Below are 25951 nucleotides of genomic sequence, written 5' to 3'. Positions count from 1 at the left end.
GGATGGTGGGTTGCACTGTACTGAAAGGTACCTGGTTCTGAGCACGATTCATATTTGTTTATTAAGAGTGGTTGACTGATCCGATCTTTATTTTTTTCATAGCGATGAGATATTTCATATTTCATAGCCTGAAATCCTGGATGGCTAGGTGTGCTCCAAAGACTAGGTTGAGAACCCCTGCTATAAAAGGGGTCCACCACAGAAGACCCCTTGTCAATCAAGCTTAGTACATTACCCTTACCAGCTGCCACAGGACTGTCTCTCCGAGTGGGGACTTTTTGCCTGAAAGGACTCTACTGAACCCCAAGGCTGCTCCCTGATGTCCTGTCTCAAAACAGAACTGTGCGCCTGCCACAAAAGTATAACAAGTTTGGGTTAAATGCTTCCGGTCTGATTTACTGTGGCATAGTACTTCCATGAAAATCTTGTAGTGCTAACTCTCATCCACCTAAGGAATTCTCTGAAGGAAGAGTGCCTCTAAGGCTCTGTAGTGACAAAATGGCTGCCACTTTATTCACATGCCATGGGGCCCTGAGAAAAAGCTGAAGAATCAGGTGCCTCCTTTACCAAAAGAATCCTGACCTCTGACATGGAAGCTGTGCTAGACAGCCATCTTAAAGCTCCTGTGGCTTCCTGCACCAATTGGCGCACTCTAAAGGTGCTTCCCTGCACTACCAGAGGGAATGCTGTGCTGGGGAGTCAGTGCCAAACCTTCGTCTCAGAATCCTCTATTTTTCTATTGTTCAACTCCGACTGATATTAAGACTTAATTTTTTTGTTCTGGATCTAAAGTACTGGTAAGTATAAGTTATATTTACCAGTTCTTTAGATTCAGGATAGAGAGGTATGATAAATTTAAGACACATTAAAACGCTGTAAGTTTTTATTTTGAAGCTGGAGTCAGTATATTTTTACCGACTCCACCCAAAATTGCTTCCAAATCAGACTTCACAGCACTGATGCTGTAACCCCACCATTTGAAAAAACCTCCTTCGCATGCCCCTTACCCAGTATCATGCACTGCCCTGGCCAATCCTTTCTGCACTGCTTTTCACACAATTTGCCTTGGAGGGAGGGGAGCAAGAGAGTGGACCATGAACTCCTTCCGTCACACAATCTGCTGCTTCTGCAAATCAAAGCTCCCCCTTAAGTGTCATTCCTGAAGGGGAACTCTTGCTGAAGGGACCACTTAAAGTATCTCCCAAGGCAAGGGAGGCAAAGAGCGAGTGGCTAACAGAGCTTTCTCCTGCTCCTATCACCAGCTGAATCCCAAGATCCTTCCTCACCTTGAGACCTGCTTGTTCATGCATTTCTCCTTTCTTTTCCCTTTAGTTTTTTTTTAAATCCAATTTAAAAAGGTGGGGGGGGGAGGGAGGAAGGAAGCCAAATAACAAACCCTCATGAGGTCCACCTGGAATATAGGGAGGCACACGGACATCTCCAGGTATCATCCAAAAGTGCAGCCACCCCTAGGAAGGCCATGGATCTTCTGTTGACTGCAAATACTAAACTGGGTGACCAGTTCTCCAGTAGAACCCAGGAGCTGTTCATCTCACCAGACTAGTCCTTTCTGCTGCACAGAATGCCCATCACCATCTGCTGGAGACATTACCTATCAGGCATGGATCATAACTCTCGTCTCCCTCTGCTAGCCGAGGGGCATAACACATTTGTTCTGGACTGGTCTGGTGGACCATGCATTTTACAACTTACTGATAAGGCAGGAAGTGTTTGTGCTGTTATATAATGCCCAATGGGTTGATTACTAGAAATGCTTTTCTGTTCAGATGGCAATAATAAAAGCCCTTTCTTTGGGTACAATGCAGTTTTTTTTTCCACAAATTTTTTTTATTGCCCACCCTGCACCAAGTAAACACATCAGGCCAAGAGAGGAAAACAGGTGTACAGTTTTTAAAAATCATACACTATGCCAGTAGTTTGATCTTTAAAAAAATGAGAAATACCTGCACACATGTTTTGTGTGAGTACTTGTCCTTAAGCAATAATCAAAACTACTTGTGTGGTTTTGCTTTAAATATTTTGACATGCCCCATGGGCAACAGCTACCCATGGAGTATCACTCTCCAGGTAGATTATTTAATATATTAGATCACTTTGTCTCATTACCCCCTGAGCCAGCTGATACGTTTGGTTGTACTTCCACATTTCCTTCAAAACCTCTTCAACAACACCTTCATCTGGAACCTCCCCATGAAACTCAATTCCCATGAGGTTTCCCATTCTGTGCAGGAGACCAGGAACCTGAAGCAGCTGCTCCCGAGCACGTTCCACACGGAATGTCCAGGCATGATCAATCAGGAAAATGCTTTAAAAAACAGACACAAAAGGAAACAGAATTTAGCAAGGCTGAAACCAGAAAAGGCCTGTGTATAATTTTTGTGTTTTTTTTTCTTTTAAACACACACATGTACACAAAACAAAAAACACCTGTTGTATATTTTGTAATCCAGCCAAGAGTGGGGGATAGGTAGCCCAGACCAGAAGAATATAAATTACTAGTAAAAAAGGCCTGTTTCTCACACAAATGAAACAGGCTCTAGCAAGGTTATCATGTAATGGCGATTATGTTTTAAAGGGAACTGATAGGAGAAATGTTCTGTCATGATAAGTAATAATTGGGAAGGGTGTATAATGAGTGAGTAATAAGCTTCAGGGGTATGAGATACGGATTGTTTTATCTATGGTTTTTTTTGTTTTAATCTTTCTTTTTTTGTGATTTTTATTTATAGTATTTTTTAAAAGATAAAGAATACGCAGACTCCATCCATGTCCAACATTTCTCCTCTCTTCCCTCCCCTCAATCCATGTCCAGAATGTCTCCTCTCTTCCCTCCCCTCAATCCATGTCCAGAATGTCTCCTCTCTTCCCTCCCCTCCATCCATGTGCATCTCCTTCCTGACTTCCCTCCCCCTCCATCCATCTATGTCCAGCAACTCTCCATTCTCCCCTGCCCTCTCCTCCATCCACCCATATCCAGCAAATTTCCTCTCTCCCCTCCCCTCCCCTCCATCCATCCATGTCCAGCAATTCTCCTCTCTCTCCTGCCCTCCCCTCCTGTCCAGCTATCTCTTCTCTCCCCTCATCTCCTGTCTAGCAATCTCTTTTCCCCGTGCCCTCCTCTCCAATTCCAGCCATCGCTTCTCTCCCCTGCCCTCCCATCCATGTCAAGCAATTCTCCCTGCCCTCCCTCAGCTCCGACAGCCCTCCTCTCTGCTCTTCCCCCCCCACCCTGCGTGTTTAACCCTTTTACTTTCAGGCGCAGCGACGGCAGTGAAGAGGACAACACAGTTTTCTCCCTTCCCTCACAGAGTGTCCCGCCCTCGCGGAAACAGGAAATGCGTCATCACAGAAGGCGGGACACTCTGTGAGGAAATGGAAAAGCAGGAGGCAAGTCCACTGTGTTGTCCTCTTCACTGCCGTCGCTGTGCATGAAAGTAAAAGGGTTAAACACGCGCAAGGGGGGGAGGAACGTAGAGGAGGTCTGTCGATCGGGGAGCTGAGGGTGGGAAGGAGCGTTGGGATCATCCGAGAGCTGCCTGGCTGCAGCGCTGCTGCACCAGGCAACCCTGCGTTTGGGAGGGCAGCAGACAGGGGAAGGTCACGGTTGGGCTGGGGAGGCTTAGCGCTACTAGCAAGAAAGTCATGAGCAAGGATGTTTTGGCTAGTGGAAGATAGTAGTGGGTCAGGTGCAAGTAGGGGGGGGCTGAAGGGAACAAAATGACATATGAAGTCAATTAGATGTTGGCATGAACATCATTTGTTGATACTTAGAGCTTGGAAACATGTGAAGTCATAATTATCAACCAATAATGTCCAAAGACTGCTCGTGAGAAAGTTAGGGTCCATAGGAATGAATGGTACAAGAAAGGTATAAAAAGACAGTTTGCTAGGTTATCGGAGCAGAAGGCAGAAGAGAGAAGACAGACTGCACCTGCTGTGTGTCGCGAAGCGCTGTTCCACCATGTTCCAGATATGAATGCCTAATTGCCTGTACTGCCATTGGTGAGATGCTAATAAACTATGTTCCTATATCCACTGAATCCCGGGTGTCCTTCTGATTACAGTCTGAGAAGATCTGCGGTCAGAGTAGTTAATTATGTAGTGGGAACACGCAATTATTTACAACACTGGGTCAGTTGGATTACTGTAACAGCATATATCTGGGCTATTCTAAGATCTTGATGAGAAAAATCCAAATGATCCAAAATATGGCAACATACCTTATTTATTCAGCTCACAAGTTTGAAAGGGCCTCTCCACTGTTGGTTAGATTGCACTAGCTTCTGGTCGAGGCCCAACTTCATCTTAAATTGTGTACTTTATTTTATGCAAATGCTCATCTGTATATGAAAGATCTTTTTTATTATCTAGATCTATGAATGTTTTTTCTAGAAATACTTTGCTGTTCCAGTTCCCTTCTCCTCACAATCTTTCAATATTGGCAGCTCAAGTTTGGAATTCTCGCCCATCTGGGATTAAAGTTAAATTCAGATTATATGGCCTTTAGGAAACAATTGAAATTATTTCTTTTTAAGAAATATCTTTACTAATTTAGGTTTGTTTATGTACTGAGGATAGCATTAATGTACTTTTATTGTTTTCTAAACTTGTTAGGATTGTAGGTTCTCTTATGACTGATGTGATCTACACTGAACTTAAAAGGTTGTTGCGGAATTTAAGCATGTATCGGTATCAGTGCCCTTTCTTATCTGCCTATGGGGAGTTTACGTTTTGTCATGATCCGCATGCTTTAGCTACTTATTTTCTGGAAATAAGGAAAACATCACTTTACTGTGCCGTCTGTGATGCTTCATAAGCATTCTGTAAGATGTGTGACAATTTTTGATGAATTTGTTAATATTTGTTCAACACTTTCCCCTTTATTTTTCCTTCTACAAAATTTCTCTTCTACAAATGCAGGATAAAATGTTCTCCTCAGGGACTGGAAAGAAAACTATATCACAGGAAAGCAACCACACATGGTCACAGTGACATACAACAGAATCAGTGCTAACAGTCTGGTCTCCTGAAATAAGTTACCTTGTTTAAAAACAAAACAAAACAAAACAGAATTAAGGATTAACTTATTTTAAAACATTTTCCTAAATCATACTATCACATGTCTGCTTCAGACCTGCAAACTATTAGTAATGAGAACCAATATGCCTTTGGCATTAACTTCTTGAACCATCACATACCTTTGAGGATTAGAAGCCTGAAGCCCATTTTCATGTGTCACAATAACTTTGTAACAGGGCTCATGGCTAGGATTAGGCTTTTTTCTCTTTTCTTGTATATTTTCAGTCTCCTCACCATCTTCTACCTCCTCCACTTGCATTATCCCAAACATCTCACCAGCATCAAACACCTTAGATAAAAGGCAGAAACATATTTTATTGAAAAAGTACACAAGCTATCTGAAAACTCAGTCTGAATTTTAAAAGATAATATGAGCTGCTTTGCTATAAGGAACACGCATAAACAGGTTGATTACGCACGTGTCTTAAAGCAGTGGTTCCTAAACATGTCCCAACGAGATTTCACAGTACAAAATCAATATGCATGACAGAAATCTATATTCAAATCTCTTAGGAATATTTGTGGATATCCTGAAAACCTGACTGGCTGGGGGGTCTTTCAGGACAGATTTAGGAACCACTGCCTTGAAGGAAAAAGGTACAGTTTTACACTTCTGGTTTAGCAAGTTTAGCTTTCAAATTATTTGCATGTGCATGGTTAAGCAGAAAATTCTAATCAGTCTGAGTTATTAGTTTACTCTACTCTTCTTATATCTTACACCAGAGGTTCTTAGCCCCTCCCCCCACCCAAGGAGTACAGAGAAGTGTTTTGAATTCCAAAGCAATTCACTGAAATTTTCTAGACTAGTGCAGGCAGTTATTAGTTATATAACCGTGTTCTACTACAATTTTAGTGACATGTTAGTTAGTACTATTACGGGCTAACAGCAATATATGTAGCTATCAGAAGTCATTAATCACATGGTTTAGGAAGGGGGTGTGAGGTTTTCATTGACTGATTAAAAAGTATGGAAACCATAAAACATAATTCTGCACTTTGGTCCTCAAAATTATATATGGCGTAGTCCCAGGATACATGATAGACCTTATAGATCTACCAATAAGAAACAGAACCGACTCATCACGATCATACCTAGACCTACATTACCCAAATTGTAAAGGACTTAAATGCAAAACAACTTTCGCATCCGGTTTGTCCTACATAAGCGCACAACTATGGAATGGACTCCCGAAAGCTGTGAAAACAATCCACAACCACCTTAACTTCAGGAAATCACTAAAAACCAACCTTTAAAAAAAAGGCCTACCCCAACGATCCTACGTAAACCCCTTCATCCAGCAACATAGCATGACCAGTGATTGTACTGGACAACATACAATCTCCACTCCTCCTGACCCTTCACAACTACCTCATTCGATCACTATATAACCTTGTATTTGTTCTCAACCGACTTGGTGAACACCTTGACGGTACTATTCTGCTTATAATTGAAAGAGAAAAACGCCTATATTCCGACCTAAATCGGGACATGGATGTCTTTCTCACGAGGGTGCCCAAATCGGTATAATTGAAAGCCGATTTTGGGCGTTTCCAACTGCACTCCGTTGCGGGAACAAATAAAGTTGATGGGGGCGTGTCGGAGGCGTGGTGAAGGCGGGACTGAGGCGTGGTTATCGGCTGAGCAGAGATGTGCATGCTCGGCCGATAATGGAAAAAAGAAAGGCGTTTTTAGAGAGAATTTAGGTCACTTTTGTTGGACCCGTTTTTTTCACGAACAGGTCCCAAAAAAGTGCCCTAAATGACCAGATGACCACCGGAGGGAACTGGAGATGACCTCCCCCGACTCCCCCAGTGGTCACTAACCCCCTCCCACCAAAAAAAACGAACGTTAAACACTTTTTTTTCCAACTTGTAAGCCAGCCCCAAATGTCATCCCCAGCTCCATGACAGCATTATGCAGGTCCTCGAAGTAATTTTAGTTTAGTTGGTGCTGCGCGGGACCCATGCAGAGAGGAAAAATCGGAAGAAAAAAAAAAAAAAACAAGCAAGTGCAGTCAGGGACGTCTAAATTACCCCGATAGTAAAAGGGGGATTTGAACCAGCAACCTTCTGATTACAAGCTCAGTGCTCTAGCCAGTGCACCACGTTATTCAGTTGCTTAGACGTCCCTTCCCTTTCCATTAAGTCCCTCCAAGTTTCTGTCAGCCAATCACAGCTGTTTAGCTGACACCGATGTCCCTTGCTTGTTTTTTTTTTCTTCCGATTTTTCCTCTCTGCATGGGTCCCGCGCAGCACCAACTAAACTAAAATTGCTCTGGGGACCTGCATACTGCTGTCATGGAGCTAGGTATGATATTTGAGGCTGGCATAGAGGCATCTCAGGGGGACCTGTGCACTACGAATGCTGGCCCCTGCCACGACCAAATGCCTTGGATTTGGTCGTTTTTGAGCTGGGCCGCTTCGGTTTCGATTATCGCTAAAAAACAAAAACGCCCAGCTCAAAAAACGCCCTAATCCAATGTATTTTCGAAAAAAAAGATGGACGTCCATTTTTTTTGAAAATACAGTTCGGCCCGCCCCTTCACAGACCCGTTCTCAGAGATGGACGTTCTTACACATAGGCGTTCGCGTTTGATTATGCCCCTCTATGTAAGCCACATTGAGCCTGCAAATAGGTGGGAAAATGTGGGGTACAAATGTAACAAATAAAAAGGTTGAGAAACCATGAGGGGCATTTTCAAAAAGGATGTCCATGTTTTGATATGGACGTCCTGATCCAGGGGCGGGGAAACCCGTATTTTCGAAACAAGATGGATGTCTGTCTTTCATTTCGAAAATACCGTCAGGGACGTCCAAATCCTTAAATTTGGTTGTTCTTAGACTTGGTCATGGGAGGAGCCAGCATTTCTAGTGCACTGGTCCCCCTGACAGGCCAGGACACCAACCGGGCACCCTAGGGGGCACTGCAGTGGACTTCATAAATTGCTCCTAGGTACATAACTCCCTTACTTTGTGTGCTGAGCCCCCCCAAAACCCATTACCTCCAACTGTACACCACTACCACAGCCCTTACGGGTGAAGGGGGGGCACCTAGTGTGGGTACAGTGGGTTTGTGGTGGGTTTTGGAGGGCTCACTGTTTCCTTCACAAATGTAACAGGTAGGGGGGGATGGGCCTAGGTCTGCATGCCTGAAGTGCACTGCTGTACCCACTAAAACTGCTCCAGGGACCTGCATACTGCTGTCATGGACCCGAGTATGACATCTGAGGCTGGCAATCAATATTTTTAAAGATATTTTTTTAGGGTGGGAGGAGGTTAGTGACCACTGGGGGAGTAAGGGGAGGTCATCTGGTCATTTCGGGCACCTTTTTGTGCCTTGGTCATAAGAAAAACACAACCAGGTAAAGTCGTCCAAGTGTTCATCAGGGACGTCCTTGTTTCTTTTGATTATGGGTCAAGGACGTCCAAGTGTTAGGCACACTCAAGTCCCGCCTTCACTACACCTACGACACGCCCCCTTGAACTTTGGCCGTACCTGCGACGGAAAGCAGTTAGGAACTTCCAAAATCGGCTTTCGATTATACCGATTTGGATGACCCTGGGAGAAGGACGTCCATGTTCCGATTTATGTCGAAAGATGGGCGTCCTTCATTTTCGAAAATGAGCCCACAAGTCTTACACAAACTCAGTTTAAACAGATGTCAGTAACTCTGGTGGCTCAAGTGTCTTAACTCACACACACGGATCCCTACCAAAATTAAGTTTACAGATTCTTTAACAACATCACTGGACACCCTTACAGAATGTCACAGACTGAACATGGTTTGGGCAAGAACACCGATATTTTGAGAAACTTCTGTTCAACTTATATTCTGATTTCCTGTAGGCTTTACCTTGACTTTTGCCTTCATTATTGTAAGGAGGTGAAATTAAACAATAAACAGTTGGCTTTGGGTCTGCAAGGTGATGAGTGTACTGCTGATGCCAGAACATGGCAACAGAACATGGAAGGACACACCAATGTACATGTACACAAGAGGGACTCTGGGCCAATCTGAGGGCAGTGATGGGTCCCAAGGGCTGGCAAAAGGTTGCTGGCTGTTGAGCCAGTACCAGGAATCTAATTTGGAGAGTTGGGAGTCCCAAGATGGCACCCCTATGAACCAGAAGTGTTGCAGGTGTGCACATGGCAGTAGGTATTGGCCAAAGTTAGCAGAGTCAGTTCTAATTGGGACTGGCTGAGGTTGGTGAAACCAGATGTGCTGATGGCTGGGAACTAAGCAGGGAGTTGCAGAACCAAGTTCACAAGCACATACATTGGGGGAGGGGGTAGTAAAGCACCTACTGCATTATACTGAGAAATGGCTGGTGCTATAGGGCTGCGAGATGCAGGAAAGGAACAGAAAGCTTGAGTGGTTGCAATTTGGGCTGCTGAGAGTGCATTGCAGTACAGTGGAATCTAGAGGAGCACGAGGCTGTGTGTATATGAGACCTCATACAAGACAGCTCATGACAGCAGGGGGTCGCTCGTGAATGGTTACATTCATTCAGTGGTAGGAAGAGCTGGTGCTTAGTTCTATAAAGTTTCTTTCACATGTGTGCATAGGTATTGCTATAGAGTGGTAAGTGCCACCCCAAAAAACTGCATGTCACCCCTTTGCTCTCTTTCAGCCATTGGCTTGGTTTACCATCAGCCCAATCTGATGGCTTGCTGCTCTGGAAAGTTTCAGCCATCTCTCTCCCTCCCATGCAGACTTCCCCATCACCCTGGCCCGATCCCTCTACTCACCGTGCAGGCTCCACCCCCTCTCCCATCAGCTGCAGAAGCACTTAATGAGATGTCAAAGCATGTTGCTGAGACCAGTCTCACAATAAGAACAATAATCTCAAGCTTACTTTGACTAGTCTTGCGTTAGTTGGAGATGACATTATCATTAAACATTTCTCCTGCTGCCGACCAGTGGGGGGGGGGGGGGGGGCGCTGAAAGGGGAAGATTCTTTAGAGCTAGGGTTTGAGAAGGGGGAAGCCTCTAGAGAAAAGAGCATGTGAAGGGGGTTAGAGATACAAGGGAGAAAGTGTCTGGAGTGAAGGATGGAGAGATGGTGCGAAGGATTTAGAATGCCTAGGAAGGAATTAAGAGGTAGTATTAAAGAAAAAAAAAAAAGACTGAAAGGGAAGAGAGAATGAGGAAATGGAGCAGTGAGAAGCTGAAAGAGGAGGGTTTTGTGACAGGGAAAGAGATGGGGCTGGTAAGGGAATGAAAGTTAGAGAAAGGTAAATGGGGCTCAGGACAGGAGGTGATAAATACAGAGAATAGAAATGGACTACTAGGGAGTGAGGGAAGATGCCAACAACATGTTTTTTCAACTGGTTCCAGCCGGTTTAGCAAGCACATTATTCAGTGAGAGATGCACAAAATGCCTTTGTATTGCTCCATGGTGTGACCGCACCTCGAATATTGTGTTCAATTCGGGTCACCGCATCTCAAAAAATATATAGTGGAATTAGAAAAGGTGCAGAGAAGGACGACGAAAATGGTAAAGGGGATGGGATGACTTCCCTATGAGGAAAGGCAAAAGCGGCTAGGGCTCTTCAGCTTGGAGAAAAGGCGGCTGAGGGGAGAAATGATAGAGGTCTATAAAATAAGGAGTGGAGTTGAACGGGTGGATGTGAAGTGTCTGTTTACGCTTTCCAAAAGTACTAGGACTAGGGAGCATGCGATGAAACTACAAAGTAGTAAATTTAAAACGAATCGGAGAACAGTTTTCACCACTCAACATGTTTATGTGTAATTAAACTCTGGAATTCGTTGCCGGAGAATGTGGTAACGGCGGTTAGCTTAGCAGAATTTTAAAAAGGTTTGAACGGCTTCCTAAAGGAAAAGTCCCTAAATTGGACTTGGGGAAAATCCACTATTTCTGGGATTAGTATAAAACGTTTAGTACTTTTTTGGATCTTGCCAGGTACTTGTGACCTGGATTAGCCACTGTTGGAAACAGGATGCTGGAAACCTGTCTTGGAGATTCTGAACAAGGAAAAAATGGCATATTGCTGGAGCTTCCCATTCGCTGTATGCTTTGAATTAAAAGGCAAACAGCTCCGGTTTTGCCAGGTCTCTGAAGCATGGCAGAGCCTACATGAAGCGGGTCTTTCCCCAACATCTATGCTGCCAACAGGGATAGCGCCTTCCACGAAAGCCCGCTTGCAGAACTGGAAGCGAGTGGGTCAGAAGACTCTGAAACAAGGGACCTGAGTTGGTTTGTACATTGGTTGACTTTGTTACAGTTACTAATGCCAGTGCAATGGGACTTATTAAACTGTTTGGCAGTTAGAAAGTTTTCAAGTGGTAAATGTTATAACAAGGGGTGGAGGTGTCACGGAAGAATGGTATAATGTGCTATTAATTTAAAAGGGAGGGGGGTGTGTGCTCTGTGTGGGAGATGGGAGGGGCAGTCTATTTGGTCGGTGGGTTCCTTTCTCTGAAAAGCCCATTCGGTGCCTGTGGCACTGTCTGGTGGGGGGATGGAGTTAGATAGGTTTGGTGGGAGTAGGGGAATGAGGACGGTCCTTAGGGGTTGGGACCTAGACGGGGGGGATGGTAAGGGGGGAGAGCAATGGGAGGAGGGAAGGAAGCAGACACGGATGGGAACTAGGGACAGGGGTACAGGAGGGTGGGATTGGGTGACTGAAGTGAGCCTACGGTTAGACTGTAATACACATTGGACTGTAAAGTTGTTGACGAACATCAAAAATATGGGTACAGGAGGGTGGGATTGGGTGACTGAAGTGAGCCTACGGTTAGACTGTAATGCACATTGGACTGTAAAGTTGTTGACGAACATCAAAAATATGGGTACAGGAGGGTGGGATTGGGTGACTGAAGTGAGCCTACGGTTAGACTGTAATGCACATTGGACTGTAAAGTTGTTGACGAACATCAAAAATATGGGTACAGGAGGGTGGGATTGGGTGACTGAAGTGAGCCTACGGTTAGACTGTACTGACATTGGACTGTAAAGTTGTTGATGAACATCAAAGCTGTATTTTATTTATTCTTTGAGTAATGTGTGCAGAGTTAAAGCTATTATCCTACAATGTTAAAGGTTTGAATATGCCCCAAAAGAGGCAGAAGTTCTACAAAGAGCTACAACAGTTGAAGCCACAGGTGGTTCTCTTACAAGAGACGCATCTCCAGTGCAAGCATGAAAGACTTCTCTCCTGCCCGGGATACCCTGGGGTCTACTGTGCCTCTTCTGAGGCTTCCAAAAAAAGTGGGGTGGCCATAATGTTCCATTCAGCAGTAGGGGTAAAGGTACTGCGAATAAAGAAGGACCCGGGAGGGCGGTTTATATTTTTGCATGTCCAAATAGATCAGGCTGATTTAACGATACCATCTGTATACGCCCCCAACAGTGGACAGGTAGAGTTCTTTACTAGGGTGAAGAATTCGCTAGCCTTATATGCGCAGGGCTCTCTAATACTGGGGGGTGATTTTAATGCAGTCATAAATCCAGGTACAGATAGAACGGGAGCTACTAAAACGGAGGGGAGAAAAGAGGCGCTAGCACTGGAGTCGTTGGCCTACTCCCTAGGTACCCTAGACTTGTGGAGACTGACACATATGGCGGACAGAGATTATACATACCACTTCCCAGTGCACAATTCCTATTCACGTATTGATTACATATTTGTGGATGTCTCGTTGGTAGAGAGGGGTCCAACAGCTGGAACAGGCAATGTGACGCTCTCTGACCATGCATCTGTGTGGGTTACGTTGCCTAATATAAAACTGGAACTAAAGGACAAGAGATGGACGCTGAATACCAGCCTATTGTTAGAACAGGAGGTAGAGGAGGTCTACAGAAAACTGTTGAAAGAGTATCTGGAGTTTAATATCAATTCAGGCCCATCCTTAGCTATAGTGTGGGATGCAATGAAGGCGGTCTCAAGGGGTTACTTTTTAAAACTAACAAGCAAACTCCAGATAGCAATATGTAAGGATCGTATAGATGTGTTGGAAGGTCATAAGTAATGCCATACTGGGAAAAGACCAAGGGTCCATCGAGCCCAGCATCTTGTCCACGACAGCGGCCAATCCAGGCCAAGGGCACCTGGCAAGCTTCCCAAACGTACAAACATTCTATACATGTTGTTCCTGGGATTTTGGATTTTTCCAAGTCCGTTTAGTAGCGGTTTATGGACTTGTCCTTTAGGAAACCGTCCAACCCCTTTTTAAACTCTGCTAAACTAACCGCCTTCACCACATTTTCCGGCAATGAATTCCAGAGTTTAATTACATGTTGGGTGAAGAAACATTTTCTCCGATTTGTTTTAAATTTACTACACTGTAGTTTAATCGCTTGCCCCCTAGTCCTAGTATTTTTGGAAAGCGTGAACAGACGCTTCACATCCACCTATTCCACTCCACTCATTATTTTATATATCTCTATCATGTCTCCCCTCAGCCGTCTCTTCTCCAAGCTGAATAGCCCTAGCCTCCTTAATCTTTCTTCATAGGGAAGTCGTCCCATCCCTGCTATCATTTTAGTTGCCCTTCTCTGCACCTTTTCCAATTCTACTATATCTTTCTTGAGATGCGGCGACCAGAATTGAACACAATACTCAAGGTGTGGTCGCACCATGGAGCGATACAACGGCATTATAACATCCTCACACCTGTTTTCCATACCTTTCCTAATAATACCCAACATTCTATTCGCTTTCCTAGCCGCAGCAGCACACTGAGCAGAAGGTTTCAGTGTATTATCGACGACGACACCCAGATCCCTTTCTTGGTCCGTAACTCCTAGCGTGGAACCTTGCATGACGTAGCTATAATTCGGGTTCTTTTTTCCCACATGCATCACCTTGCACTTGCTCACATTAAACGTCATCTGCCATTTAGCCACCCAGTCTCCTAGTCTCGTAAGGTCCTCTTGTAATTTTTCACAATCCTGTCGTGATTTAACAACTTTGAATAACTTTGTGTCATCAGCAAATTTAATTACCTCGCTAGTTACTCCCATCTCTAAATCATTTATAAATATATTAAAAAGCAGCGGTCCTAGCACAGACCCCTGAGGAACCCCACTAACTACCCTTCTCCATTGTGAATACTGCCCATTTAACCCCACTCTCTGTTTCCTATCCTTCAACCAGTTTTTAATCCACAATAGGACATTTCCTCCTATCCCATGACCCTCCAATTTCCTCTGTAGCCTTTCATGAGGTACCTTGTCAAACGCCTTTTGGAAATCCAGATACACAATATCAACCGGTTCCCCTTTGTCCACATGTTTGTTTACTCCTTCAAAAAATTAAAGTAAATTGGTCAGGCAAGATTTCCCACACAAAAGCCATGCTGACTCGGTCTCAGTAATCCATGTCCTCGGATGTGCTCTGTAATTTTGTTTTTAATAATAGCCTCTACCATTTTCCCTGGCACTGACGTCAGACTCACTGGTCTATAATTTTCCGGATCTCCCCTGGAGCCTTTTTAAAAAATCGGTGTGCGATCACGTGGTGCCATGGGAGTGAGCAGTCGCTGAGAAGCGAAGCTCCCAAACCTCCGGATAATCAAACTCGCTAAACTCGCTTAAAATATCTCGATTTGCCACGGAAACCTAGCTGGAACAGCGGGGAAAGATGTAGTAGTGAAAGATAACGCTTACCTGATTAAAATATACAGAATGGCATCCAAAATGCAGAAGAAGGAAAAGGACAAAAATAAAAGCGCGGAGCCCAAGATGGCGGATGAAACACAACAGCAAGGCTCCTTGGTGGGCTCAGTATGGACAGCTGAGATAACAGCGGAGGTAACCGCCGCAGTAGAAGCTGCGTTAGACAAAAAACTTCAAGCCCTGTATGACAGAGCGGAGGAAGCACATGAACGTCTGGATGGCTTCCATCTAGACTTAGATCATATGCAGCAGAGAATCAGCGATGTCGAGGACAGAATTACAGATACGGCGGGGCCTACAGAGGCGTTGGAGAAAAAAGTAGTGGATTTGGAGCAAAAGCTGGATGATCTAGAGAATAGATCAAGGCGCAATAATCTTCGTCTCATAGGCCTGCCGGAGAACTTGAGAGACACTGAATTGGTGGAGTTGTTGGAACGATGGCTGCCACAGGCCCTACAATTCGGCACGGCATTAGGGACCTTAAGAATTGAGAGAGCCCACCGGATATGGCTGAAAAGAGCAGCAAATAACCGACCGAGAGCAGTGATCCTGAAGGTATCAAACTATGGGCATAAACAAGCGATCATGCGAGCGCTGCGGTCGGCCGAAAAACTCCAATATGAAGGGAACAACATACTCTGTTTCCAGGATTATTCGGCGAGAGTGGCGGCAGCAAGGAAGGTGTTCGCGCCGATGTGCGCCGAACTGCACAACTGGAAGATTCGATTCGCGTCGTGTTGGTTTACCCCGCCAAATTGAGAGTGTTTCATGATGGAACAGAGAGAACTTTTGAAGCGGCAGAAAAGGCCCAAGAATTTCTTAATACCTTACCGCCCAAAACAAAGGAGTGAAGGGATTAAAGCTGCAAATGATTTGGAATTCAATAGTGGGGAGGAGAAGTCAGGAGCGAGACTTGATCTTTGCGATATCAAACATTTGGGCCTGAAATGGCGTTTTATAGAGAAGAGCTTGGAACTGATCACTGTGACCCAGACTACTGAGTATAAAAATTTTTTATAAACCTGATCTTCTTACGTCAAGAGAGAAAGTGGTGAAGGCGGTTAGCTTAGCAGAGTTTAAAAAGAGGTTGGACGGATTCCTAAAGGCCAAGTCCATAAACCGCTACTAAACGGACTTGGAAAAAATCCAAAATTCCAGGAATAACATGTATAGAATGTTTGTACGTTGGGAAGCTTGCCAGGTGCCCTTGGCCTGGATTGGCCGCTGTCGTGGACAGGATGCTGGGCTCGATGGACCCTTGGTCTTTTCCCAGTATGGCATTACTTATATACTTATGTACTTAAGATAATGGACGCCTAATTTATGGGATGAAAAAGAGCCAACAGTGAAGACCAGCAATGACAAGAAGGACATATTGGACAAATGTTTGAGGAATAAGGTTACAAAGAGAAGTATTATTGTTTGTTAATGGCTACATGATTAGCCCGGTTGGCTAAACATGCACTGCTACAATCTGCTAATATAAGACTAGGTTTCCAGTTAAGGGGAAAGGAAGGGAGACAGAGAGAAAAAGTGTTTAGTTTTTGTTTTTGCTTTCAATTCTCTCTCTCTCCTAAATAGAAAATAACTAATTTGAAAGGAGGTGGGGTGCCAGTACGTGAGGAGTTCATTTTGAACTCAAAAGGACAGTTGTGGGGAGGGATAAGGGAGGGCAAGGAGGATAGGGGAGGGAGAGGGCAGGGGGGAATGGGGGAGGGGAGAGATGGAGAAGGGGGGAGGGGGATTTGATAGGGTCAAGTTTCCAACAAAATTAGATTTAAAACGTGGGAAAAGGCTGTTGCACAATAAGCTGGGGGAGAGGGGTAAGCTGGGATACCTCTCTCCTGCAAAAAAATACAATCAAAATGAGCTATTGATAGCTGAAAGACTAAAGGTAGAACAATGGTAAAGATTATTTCATGGAATGTGGGGGGTATAAACTCTCCAATTAAGCGCTCTAAGATTATGCAAACATTGACTAGACAAAGCGCAAATAGCCTTACTTCAGGAAACACATCTAAATACACTGGAGCATAGTAAATTACGTCGGTGGTGGGTTGGTGAGATGGTAGATAGTCCAGCACTGAATAAAAAGGCAGGTGTGGTCATACTGATCCGTAAAGGACTACAATATGTATTGAATAATAGGATTGTTGACTCACAAGGCCGATATATAATACAACACATCACACTACACAATAGACCACTTTTGTTGGTAAATGTGTATGCCCCAAATCAATATGATACAAAATTTATCCGGACTCTGATTAAACAAGTGAAGAGTTTTGGCCAGCTCCCAATAATTACGGGAGGAGATTTCGATATGGTTTTTGATCAATTGTTGGACAGCACAGGCCCCTCACGAGTCAGACCAGTGAATTATAACAAAGGCGTACCATGGATATGCTCGAACTTAGATTTGGTAGATTCTTGGAGGTTGTTACATCCGGGAGAGAGGGATTATACCCATCTCTCCCGAGCCCATGGAACGCAATCCCGGATAGATTACTTACTAACATCACAGAATAGTACAACGTTTCTTACTCGGGCAGAGATAGGCCCAACACAAGTATCAGATCATGCATTGATCTGGATTACATTAGAATGGAGCAGTGAGCCAGAACGACCATTTTATTGGAGATTTCCGAGAGCACTGTACAATGACACAACATTCCACTCCTTCATAAAAGATAAATGGAAAGATTATGCTGAATTAAATAAAGACAGTTTTCACTCAGACCCAATACTCTTCTGGGAAGCCGCCAAAGCTGTTTTGAGAGGACACATTATCTCCTATTCTACCCATAAAAAGAAAGTAAGAGAAGCTGAAATGCTAAGACTGGAAACAAAAGTGAGGAACCTCAGACAAATATATGGACAAATACACTCCATTGTCCATAAGAATCTATACATAAAGGCACAAATAGAGTTAAACCACTTGATTCATACCCGAACACAACAATCTCAGATATACTACAAATACCAAATGTACAAGCATGGTAACAAGCAAGGAAAATTATTACCGAGATTAGTACACCAAGAGGGAGGCAAAAGATGGGTATCACGGATTCAAGACACACAGGGCAAGAATTATCATACGAACAAAGAGATTAGTAAAGTCTTTGAAACTTTTTATGCCCAGTTATATGCCCCTCCAGGGGACGAGGGATTAGAGGCAATAACATACTTAGAGGGGCAAAAACTGCCACAACTTACGAGAAGGCAACAGGAGGTCCTGGAAGCGGAAATTACAGAAGATGAAATTAGTTGGAATATAAGAGCCAGTCCCCTATATAAAACACCAGGGGTGGATGGGTTTACAGCAGAGTGGTATAAAATATTAGTGGAAGACATTGCGCCTTGTATGACTAAGGTATTTAACTCACATGTTTTGAGAGGAGAGATGCCAAACTCGTTGAAAACAGCACAGATAATTGTATTATTAAAACCAGGGAAGGATCCAAGTCGGGCAGAATCTTATAGACCCATCTCCCTGATATCTTTTGAAGCTAAATTACTTGCAAAGATTTTGGCCAATAGGTTGGCTAGGTATCTACCACAATTGATATTATATCCACAGGTGGGATTTGTCCGGGAACGCTCCGTGGCAAAGAATCTAAGGAAGATATTACTGGCATTGGAACATGTCAAGCATGTGAAAGCCCCCTCACTCTTTATTAGTTTTGATGCACACAAGGCATTTGATAGAGTGAGGTGGGACTTCATGTTTGGAGTTCTGGAAGCATATGGAGTGGGAGGTTTCTTTACAAAAGCCATACAAACTTTATATAAGGACCCGGTGGCAGAGGTATCGGTGAATGGAGTGATCTCTCAGCAATTTCCGATAGCCCGAGGGACAAGACAGGGGTGCCCACTCTCGCCTCTTTTGTTTGTAATGGTGTTAGACCCCTTAGTTAGAGATATTATGGGCCAAACGACAGTACAGGGAGTGGGTTTAGGAACTGAACAATTCAAGATCTCTGCCTTTGCGGATGACCTACTAGTTGTACTTCAGAATCCGAGAGAATCTCTACCAGCTCTTTTGGAGATATTCAAGGAATATGGTGAGTTTGCTGGATTCTGCTTGAATTTAGATAAATCTGAGATCCAGCCCTTATGGATGTCTGAGGAGGAATGGGCGCAGCTCCGATGTACCTTTAAGAGAACCGATGGCTCATTTAAGTACCTTGGTATACAGCTGCCAGGAGACCCAGTACAATTATACCAATTAAATATAGTCCAGCTATTTGAACAAACAAGACAGATGTTAGGGAGATGGGCTAACCTACCAATATCATTGTCAGGGAGAATTTCACAGTTCAATATGATATTATTTCCGAGGTGGCTTTACTGCTTTCAGATATTGCCAATTTATATGATTAAAAGAGATTGGAAAAAGTTGATGGGCCTGCTTTCCAAATTTTTTGGGAATAAAAGACATCCACAAATCAAATGGCAAAATCTGCTGGACCCTTGGAATAGAGGGGGATTTGGGGTCCTAGACCTACAACGTTATAACAAGGCATGTTTGCTTAGACATATAGGGGACTGGCTTTTGGGAACAGCACACTATACACCGAGGATGATGGAGGAAGAGTGGGTACACCCTTTGAAACTCCATTACGTGCTACAGGCAAAGTTAACTGAACTACCAACACACCTACGGAGGAACATAGTGATTCGTCCCCTTAGACTGGTTTGGAGGGACTTGGGCCAGATTTTGAAGTTTGATGTGCACCACAGCACACTATTACCAATAGTAGGGAATGGAGGATTTCTCCCGGGTATAGAGGGTCAGAGATTTAAAAGATGGCAGCAAAAGGGGCTTATTCACCTACAGGATATTATTGAATCTGATGGTAGCATTAAAAAATTGGAGTCTTTGGGAATAGGAGATATGATGTGGATGGATAAATTTGCATACCAGCAGATATCCCATTATGTTGCCAGCCTCCCACGCCAATCTCTTGCTATTGATGTACCTAACATGATAGAAACACTGTTTGAAGTGCCCACTGAGGAACCCATATCTATCTCCTTAATACATAAACGGCTTATGCACAGCACTGTACACAGAACACTACCACACCTGATGGAAAAATGGACAGAGGATTTACAAAAAAACATCACTGCACAAAGGTTGTTATGCAGCATGAGACAAATCCCACAGAAAATAAGTAATGCAGACTTGAGAGAGTGTCAGGGTAGAGTGTTGTTTAGAGCATATACCTCCAAATTTAGATTGTATAAAATGGGAGGAGTGGATTCACCAAACTGTGGAAAATGCGGAGGGCTGCAATGTACATACTTTCATACCATGTGGGATTGCCCGGTGGTAAAACAATTTTGGGAAAAGATATGTAATTTCATGGCACATATAATGAATCAACATATATCAGTGAGCCCAGAACAGGTATTGCTGGGAGGGGAGACGTTGGGGGGTACTGGTGCTGTCCATCATAATCTCTTGCTATATAGAGCATTTTTAATAGGGAAAAAATGCATATTAGCCAATTGGATCCACCAAGAGGCTGCTACATATTGGCAATGGCGTAATAGACTGCATGCGTTACTATTAATGGAACTCCGAGAAGTGCAATGGAAATTAAAAAGACAAAAGAGTTTTTACTTAGTTGGAAACCATACATACAAGCATTGGCTACACGAGCACGCAGTTTTGTGCTAAACCGATTAGGGACCCTTTAATGAAAGAGGGAATGATATCTGCTGCAAGCTGGTGACAGTCAATCTCAGTATAAAGAATTCTTGACCCCTTATCTGGGGGGGGGGGGGGGGGGGGGGGGGAAGGGGAAGGGAAGGAAACGGGAGGGGGAAGGGAAGAATAGTTAATAAATAATTGACATATATGTACATATTTAACATAAAGAGGGACTAGTTTTGTATGTAAGAGCTTCTTTAATCATAAAGTTATTATGTAAATTCTATAGCGAAAGGAGTTATATTGAAATTGTTAATATACAAGAAGAAAGGATGCTGTAACAAAGAAGAATAGACAAGAGGTTTTGGGGAGGAGGGAGGGGATAAAGGGGGGAAGAAAAAATGAAAAATTCACACAGACTTATGGTTGTAATGATTTATTGTTTGTTCAATAAAAAATTGTTTCAAACTAAAAAATCGGTGTTACATTGGCCACCCTCCAATCTTCCGGTACCATGCTCGATTTTAAGGATAAGTTGCATATCACTAGCAGTAGCTCCGCAAGCTCATTTTTCAGTTCTATCAGTACTCTAGGATGAATACCATCCGGTCCAGGAGATTTGCTACTCTTCAGTTTGATGAAGTGCCCCATTACGTCCTCCAGGTTTACCGTGAAGTCAGTAAGTTTCTCCGACACCGGTATCCCACCCAAATCTTCCTCGGTGAAGACCGAAGCAAAGAATTCATTCAGTCTCTCCGCTACGTCTTTGTCTTCCTTGATCGCCCCTTTTACCCCTCGGTCATCCAGCGGCCCAACCAATTCTTTTGCCGGCTTCCTGCTTTTAATATACTGAAAAAAATTTTTACTATGTTTTTTTGCCTCTAATGCTATCTTTTTTTCGTAATCCCTCTTGGCCTTCTTTATCTGTGCCTTGCATTGCCACTCCTTATGCTGCTTCTTGTTATTTTCAGACGGTTCCATTTTCTGAAGGTGTTTCTTTTAGCCCTAATAGCTTCCTTCACCTCAACATAAAGCACACAAGTCCCCTCAAATATGGAGTCAATTGCGCGGAGAAAGGCTGAAGCTGGATTCTATTTATTCAGAGCAGCTCAACCTGGGCCGAAAGAGGTTGAGGGCAGAAGTATATGAGTTTGCCAATAAGGCGGGATGTCTCCTAGCCATTCAGTTAAAGAGGCAAAAAGTTGATCGCACGGTAAAGCAGGTACGTGACGGCACAGGCTCGGTGTTATATAAATCGGATCTTATTCGTAAACGCTTTAGGGAGTTTTATCAAACACTGTATAAACAAGAGATCGCCCCCTCCTCAGAGTCTATCGATACCTACTTGACTGATAGTGAAATTTCTAGATTGACACTTGATCACCAAGAACTGTTAGATAAGCCCGTTACTCCACTTGAGGTACAAGAGGCAATTTGCAGCCTGCCCTCCGGCAAGTCGCCTGGACTGGATGGGCTTCCGAATAAATTTTACAAGAAATTTGCAATAGAGTTGGCTCCACTCCTCGCAGATCTGTTTAATCAGGTGGGAGATGGGGGGAGTTTGCCCCCCTCAATGATGGAGGCGTGGATTGCGGTGCTGCCCAAACCAGATAAAGACCCGGTTGAATGTGGTTCTTATAGACCAATCTCGGTCCTGAATGCCGATGTTAAAATACTGGCTAAAGTGTTGACAGACTGGCACCATTAATGCCGACACTCATACACCCTAATCAGGTTGGGTTTGTGTCACACCGTAAGGCCACGGATAATACCAGGCGTACATTGGACCTTATATTTCTAGCAAAAAATACTCAAAAGCCTCTGTGTCTACTTAGTTTGGACGCAGAAAAAGCTTTGATAGGGTCCATTGGCACTTCATGTATAAGGTTCTGGAGGCCAAGGGGTTTGGAGCTCAATTTAGGAGATGGATTCAGGCACTCTATAACTCCCCTTGAGCGTGTGTCCGAGTCAATGGCAGTAATTCGGACCTGTTTGGGCTGCATAGGGGAACTAGGCAGGGATGCCCGCTATCCCCCCTTCTGTTCGCAATAGTTATGGAACCGTTTGCTTCAAAACTAAGGTTAGATCCGGGAATGTCTGGGGCTCGTGTAGCAGATAGAACGCATAAAATGGCTCTTTTTGCAGATGATATTCTGCTATACGTTACTCGTCCTGTGTCAACATTTCCTACTCTTCTACGTCTTATAGAGGAATATTCAGCAGTCTCTGGTTTCAAAGTTAACATGACAAAATCGGAGGCTCTGAATATCTCACTCCCAGAGGACACAGTAGAGACCCTGAAGGTGACATTTCCGTTTAGATGGGCCTCAAAACGAATTAAATACTTGGGGGTAAATATCACTTCCAACCTTTCTGAATTAATTGAGGCCAACTATAAGGGATTGATTCGTAATATCAAGAGAGATTTAGAACAATGGGGGGATCAGGAGGTTTCGTGGTTCGGTAGGATAGCCATTGTTAAGATGAACGTGTTGCCACATTTATTATATTTATTTCAAGCACTACCTGTAATGCTGCCCAGGCGATTTCTTGTACCCATGCAAGATTCTATTATGCGATTCGTCTGGGCGGGTAAACGTCCGCGTCTAGAGCGTCAGTTGCTCTACCAGGACAGGAGAAGGGGTGGATTGGGTGTCCCGAACCTCCTATGGTACTACAGGGCTGTCCAAGGGAAAGCTGCGATTGAATGGTATCAAAATTATCCGGATAGAGAATGGGTGCATGTTGAACAACATTCTTTAGGGATGAGGCCGTTGGGGTTGGTTGTGTGGCTTCCTAGGCCCTTTAGAGTGCTGAGGGAGGGAATGTGTCCGTCCATAGGTGTCACTCTCCACTATTGGGATAGTTTATTCCCAAAGGGGCGATGCATACTAACACGTATGGCCCCTATAGCATTTAACCCTCTGTTTTTGCCAGGGAATGAAGCGGGGGTTTTCCATCGGTGGCATATGGAGGGCCTGAGCACCTGGGGTCAGATATTCGAGGAGGACTCTCTGATTTCCTTTGAGACCTTGAAGACCAAATACTCCATATGGGATGGGGATGAATTTGCCTATCATCAATTAACCCACTTCCTTAAAACTGAGGCTGTCAGGTAATAAAAAGGGGACGGCTATGCTTGGAGGACATTAGCGAAAAATTCGCCTCCTCCCGGGGCTTGATCAGGATTATATCGCAGTATTGTTGCGCAGGCACCTAGTTACACTTTACATAGGAAGAGTTGGGCGAAAGAGATTGGAGTGGCCCTGGGGGAGACTGAGTGGGAGAGAATAGAATGGCACGCGACAGGCGTGTCCACTCATGTCCCATTTAAAGAAAACGCAGTGAAAGTACTATATAGATGGTATCTCACTCCGGTTCGTCTTCAGCGCATATTTCCGGAATCCTCCGGACCCACCTACACCACCATCCACGCCCACAGTGCAGGTGGAAGCTGTGTCGGCTGTCAGTGATGAGTCTCCTGTGACCCAGGCTGATGTCCACCCCTCAAACCCGGAAGGGCCTCTATAATGTGACACGATTAAGGAAACCAGGTACTTTATGGGTCAACTTACTCCTAAAGGTTACAGATATACCGTGCAGCTGTTGATTCAACAGACATTTTCCTGTCAGGGTCCGCTGGATACAGCCTCAGAGGTGACTTAGATTACCCAAAGCCTGTTTCAGAAACTTGAGGCATCTCTGGGGGGGGGGGGGGGCATATGCCGAGTGTCACTCCATGCGATTTATCCCTAATGGCCTATGGCAACCAGAGCATCGGTACTATGGGACAGGTTTGGCTTTCCTTACAGCTCAGTCAGATGAGTATCAAACACCCTGTCATCATTACCACCAGTGCTAGCGAAGAATTCTTAATTGGCAATGATCTGTTAAAAAGATTGCAGCCAGATTTGGATTATCACCATGAAGTCATCTGGGCTCAAGTCACAGGTCCCCTTCCATATAGGAAGGTACGGCATATGAGCAGAGTCAGTGGTTCCAGCTCTGTGGGGCTTAGGGATTCTCCATGTCAAATTAATTTCCAGACTACAGAAGACCCTCTCACCTGGGAGATCCAGTTGAGTGGTGCACCAGGGGGGGAAGTCCAGAATGCTGAAGTAATCCAAGTCCAGACAGATCGGATAGCTGACATCGTCATCCATGATGACAAGTTGGAGATTGTTTTGAATAACTCGCCTATGACGAATTACTCTCCGGATGATGCTACAGACATACCTCAAGAGATCATGGCATCCTCTTCCAGTCATGAGACACCACATCCTCGCCGGTTGACTGACATCCAGCAAAAGGATGATGCTTTCACCATTCCTGTTCAGATAGCTGACAGCCAAACACTTCAGTCCACTTTGCTGTTGCCTAGCGATGTCTCCTTCATCAGTGACACTCTGTTCTTCCGTCTGCGCAAGTCTGTGCAACTTCACTTCAGTAAGTGTTCTTCCACTTCGGTGCAGGTACCTTGACAAGGTGCCAAGACGCTCGTGGGAATGTGCAGTCTCCCTTTGACCGTGGGACAGAAGACGTTCACACACCACTTCTCTATTGTGAAAGGCCTCCAACAGCCCTTATGCGACTGGGAGTTTATGTGGATCTGGTGAACCTTGTCTTGTGGAGTAGACTTGATGGCAGCCCCATGGAATCTGAGGTAACGCCTGTTAGCTTGAAGTCGGGACAGACCATACCCCAGGTCTGTGAAGTAGTATGTGATAAAGATGTGATCATTCCGGCAAGAGTGAGGGATTTTTCCATCAAGCTCCGTCTTGCACAGGGACAGCGTCTGTTGGACAAAGTGGTGTATATTAACCCTCATGCTCATTTTCGTGACCTAGGGTTGTTCATCGGTGTTCTGCCATGTTTGGAGGTATCTGATGCTCCTTTCCACTTGTTGGTCACCAATCCGCAATCAGATGAAGTTGTTGTGTCTAAAGGAGACCCTTTTGGATTTCTGGTGGGAGAGTCTTTTCCTGATGTCAAGGTAAGTTTGCCTATTATTGGCAGGCTGCCTTCCTCTTGGAACACCTGCCGGGGGGGGGGGGGGGGGAGACAGAGTCTGTTTACCTCTCCCAAAGGCCTCATCTCTCTGGAGTTTGTCTGGCCTTATGACGCATAGGGTTCACAAGTGCAGTGGGAAGACGACTTCTTGATTTTGTTCAGAAGAATGTCTCTACCCCAGAGGTCTAGAGTGGTGAATTCTGTTGAAACCTCATCTCTGCAGGCGGACATTGAAGAACAGGTGGAAATTCCATCCAACCAACCTTTCTCAGAGTTTGATGCTATGGTGAAAGATCAAGCGGAACAGGCTGATGCGTGTAATACTGTCACAGAGAAGATGCAGTTGACTGAGTTGCTGTACAAATACAAGGAACTTTTTGCTGTAGACTCATATGACTGTGGCCTTACAGACCTGCACGTCACCAGAGTGCCTACAGAACCAAATAGTAAGCCTGTCTTTGTGCGCCAGTATAAGATTCCATTGGCTTCCTATGAATCTGTGCAAGAGATTCTCAATACCTTGGAGGCCAGGGGCATCAT

General features: G+C 44.4%; 1 protein-coding gene across 1 annotated transcript in view; it reads right to left on the bottom strand.

The window, feature by feature from the left end:
* TTLL12 (tubulin tyrosine ligase like 12) overlaps nucleotides 1-25951 on the bottom strand; it is a 248707-nt gene that overhangs the window by 182187 nt on the left and 40569 nt on the right. Inside the window, exons 2-3 of the mRNA XM_030213875.1 lie at nucleotides 5220-5389; nucleotides 2128-2326 (exon numbers count right to left, since the gene is read on the bottom strand). Of these exons, the coding sequence (XP_030069735.1) occupies nucleotides 2128-2326; nucleotides 5220-5389 (369 nt within the window). The remainder of the gene's footprint in view (nucleotides 1-2127; nucleotides 2327-5219; nucleotides 5390-25951) is intronic.

This window comes from Microcaecilia unicolor, chromosome 9 (genome assembly GCF_901765095.1).
Source record: "Microcaecilia unicolor chromosome 9, aMicUni1.1, whole genome shotgun sequence".
In the NCBI taxonomy this organism is placed as follows: Eukaryota; Metazoa; Chordata; class Amphibia; order Gymnophiona; family Siphonopidae; genus Microcaecilia; species Microcaecilia unicolor.
The sequence above is the reverse complement of the archived record's forward strand: the minus strand, read 5'-3'. Positions and strand labels throughout refer to the sequence as shown.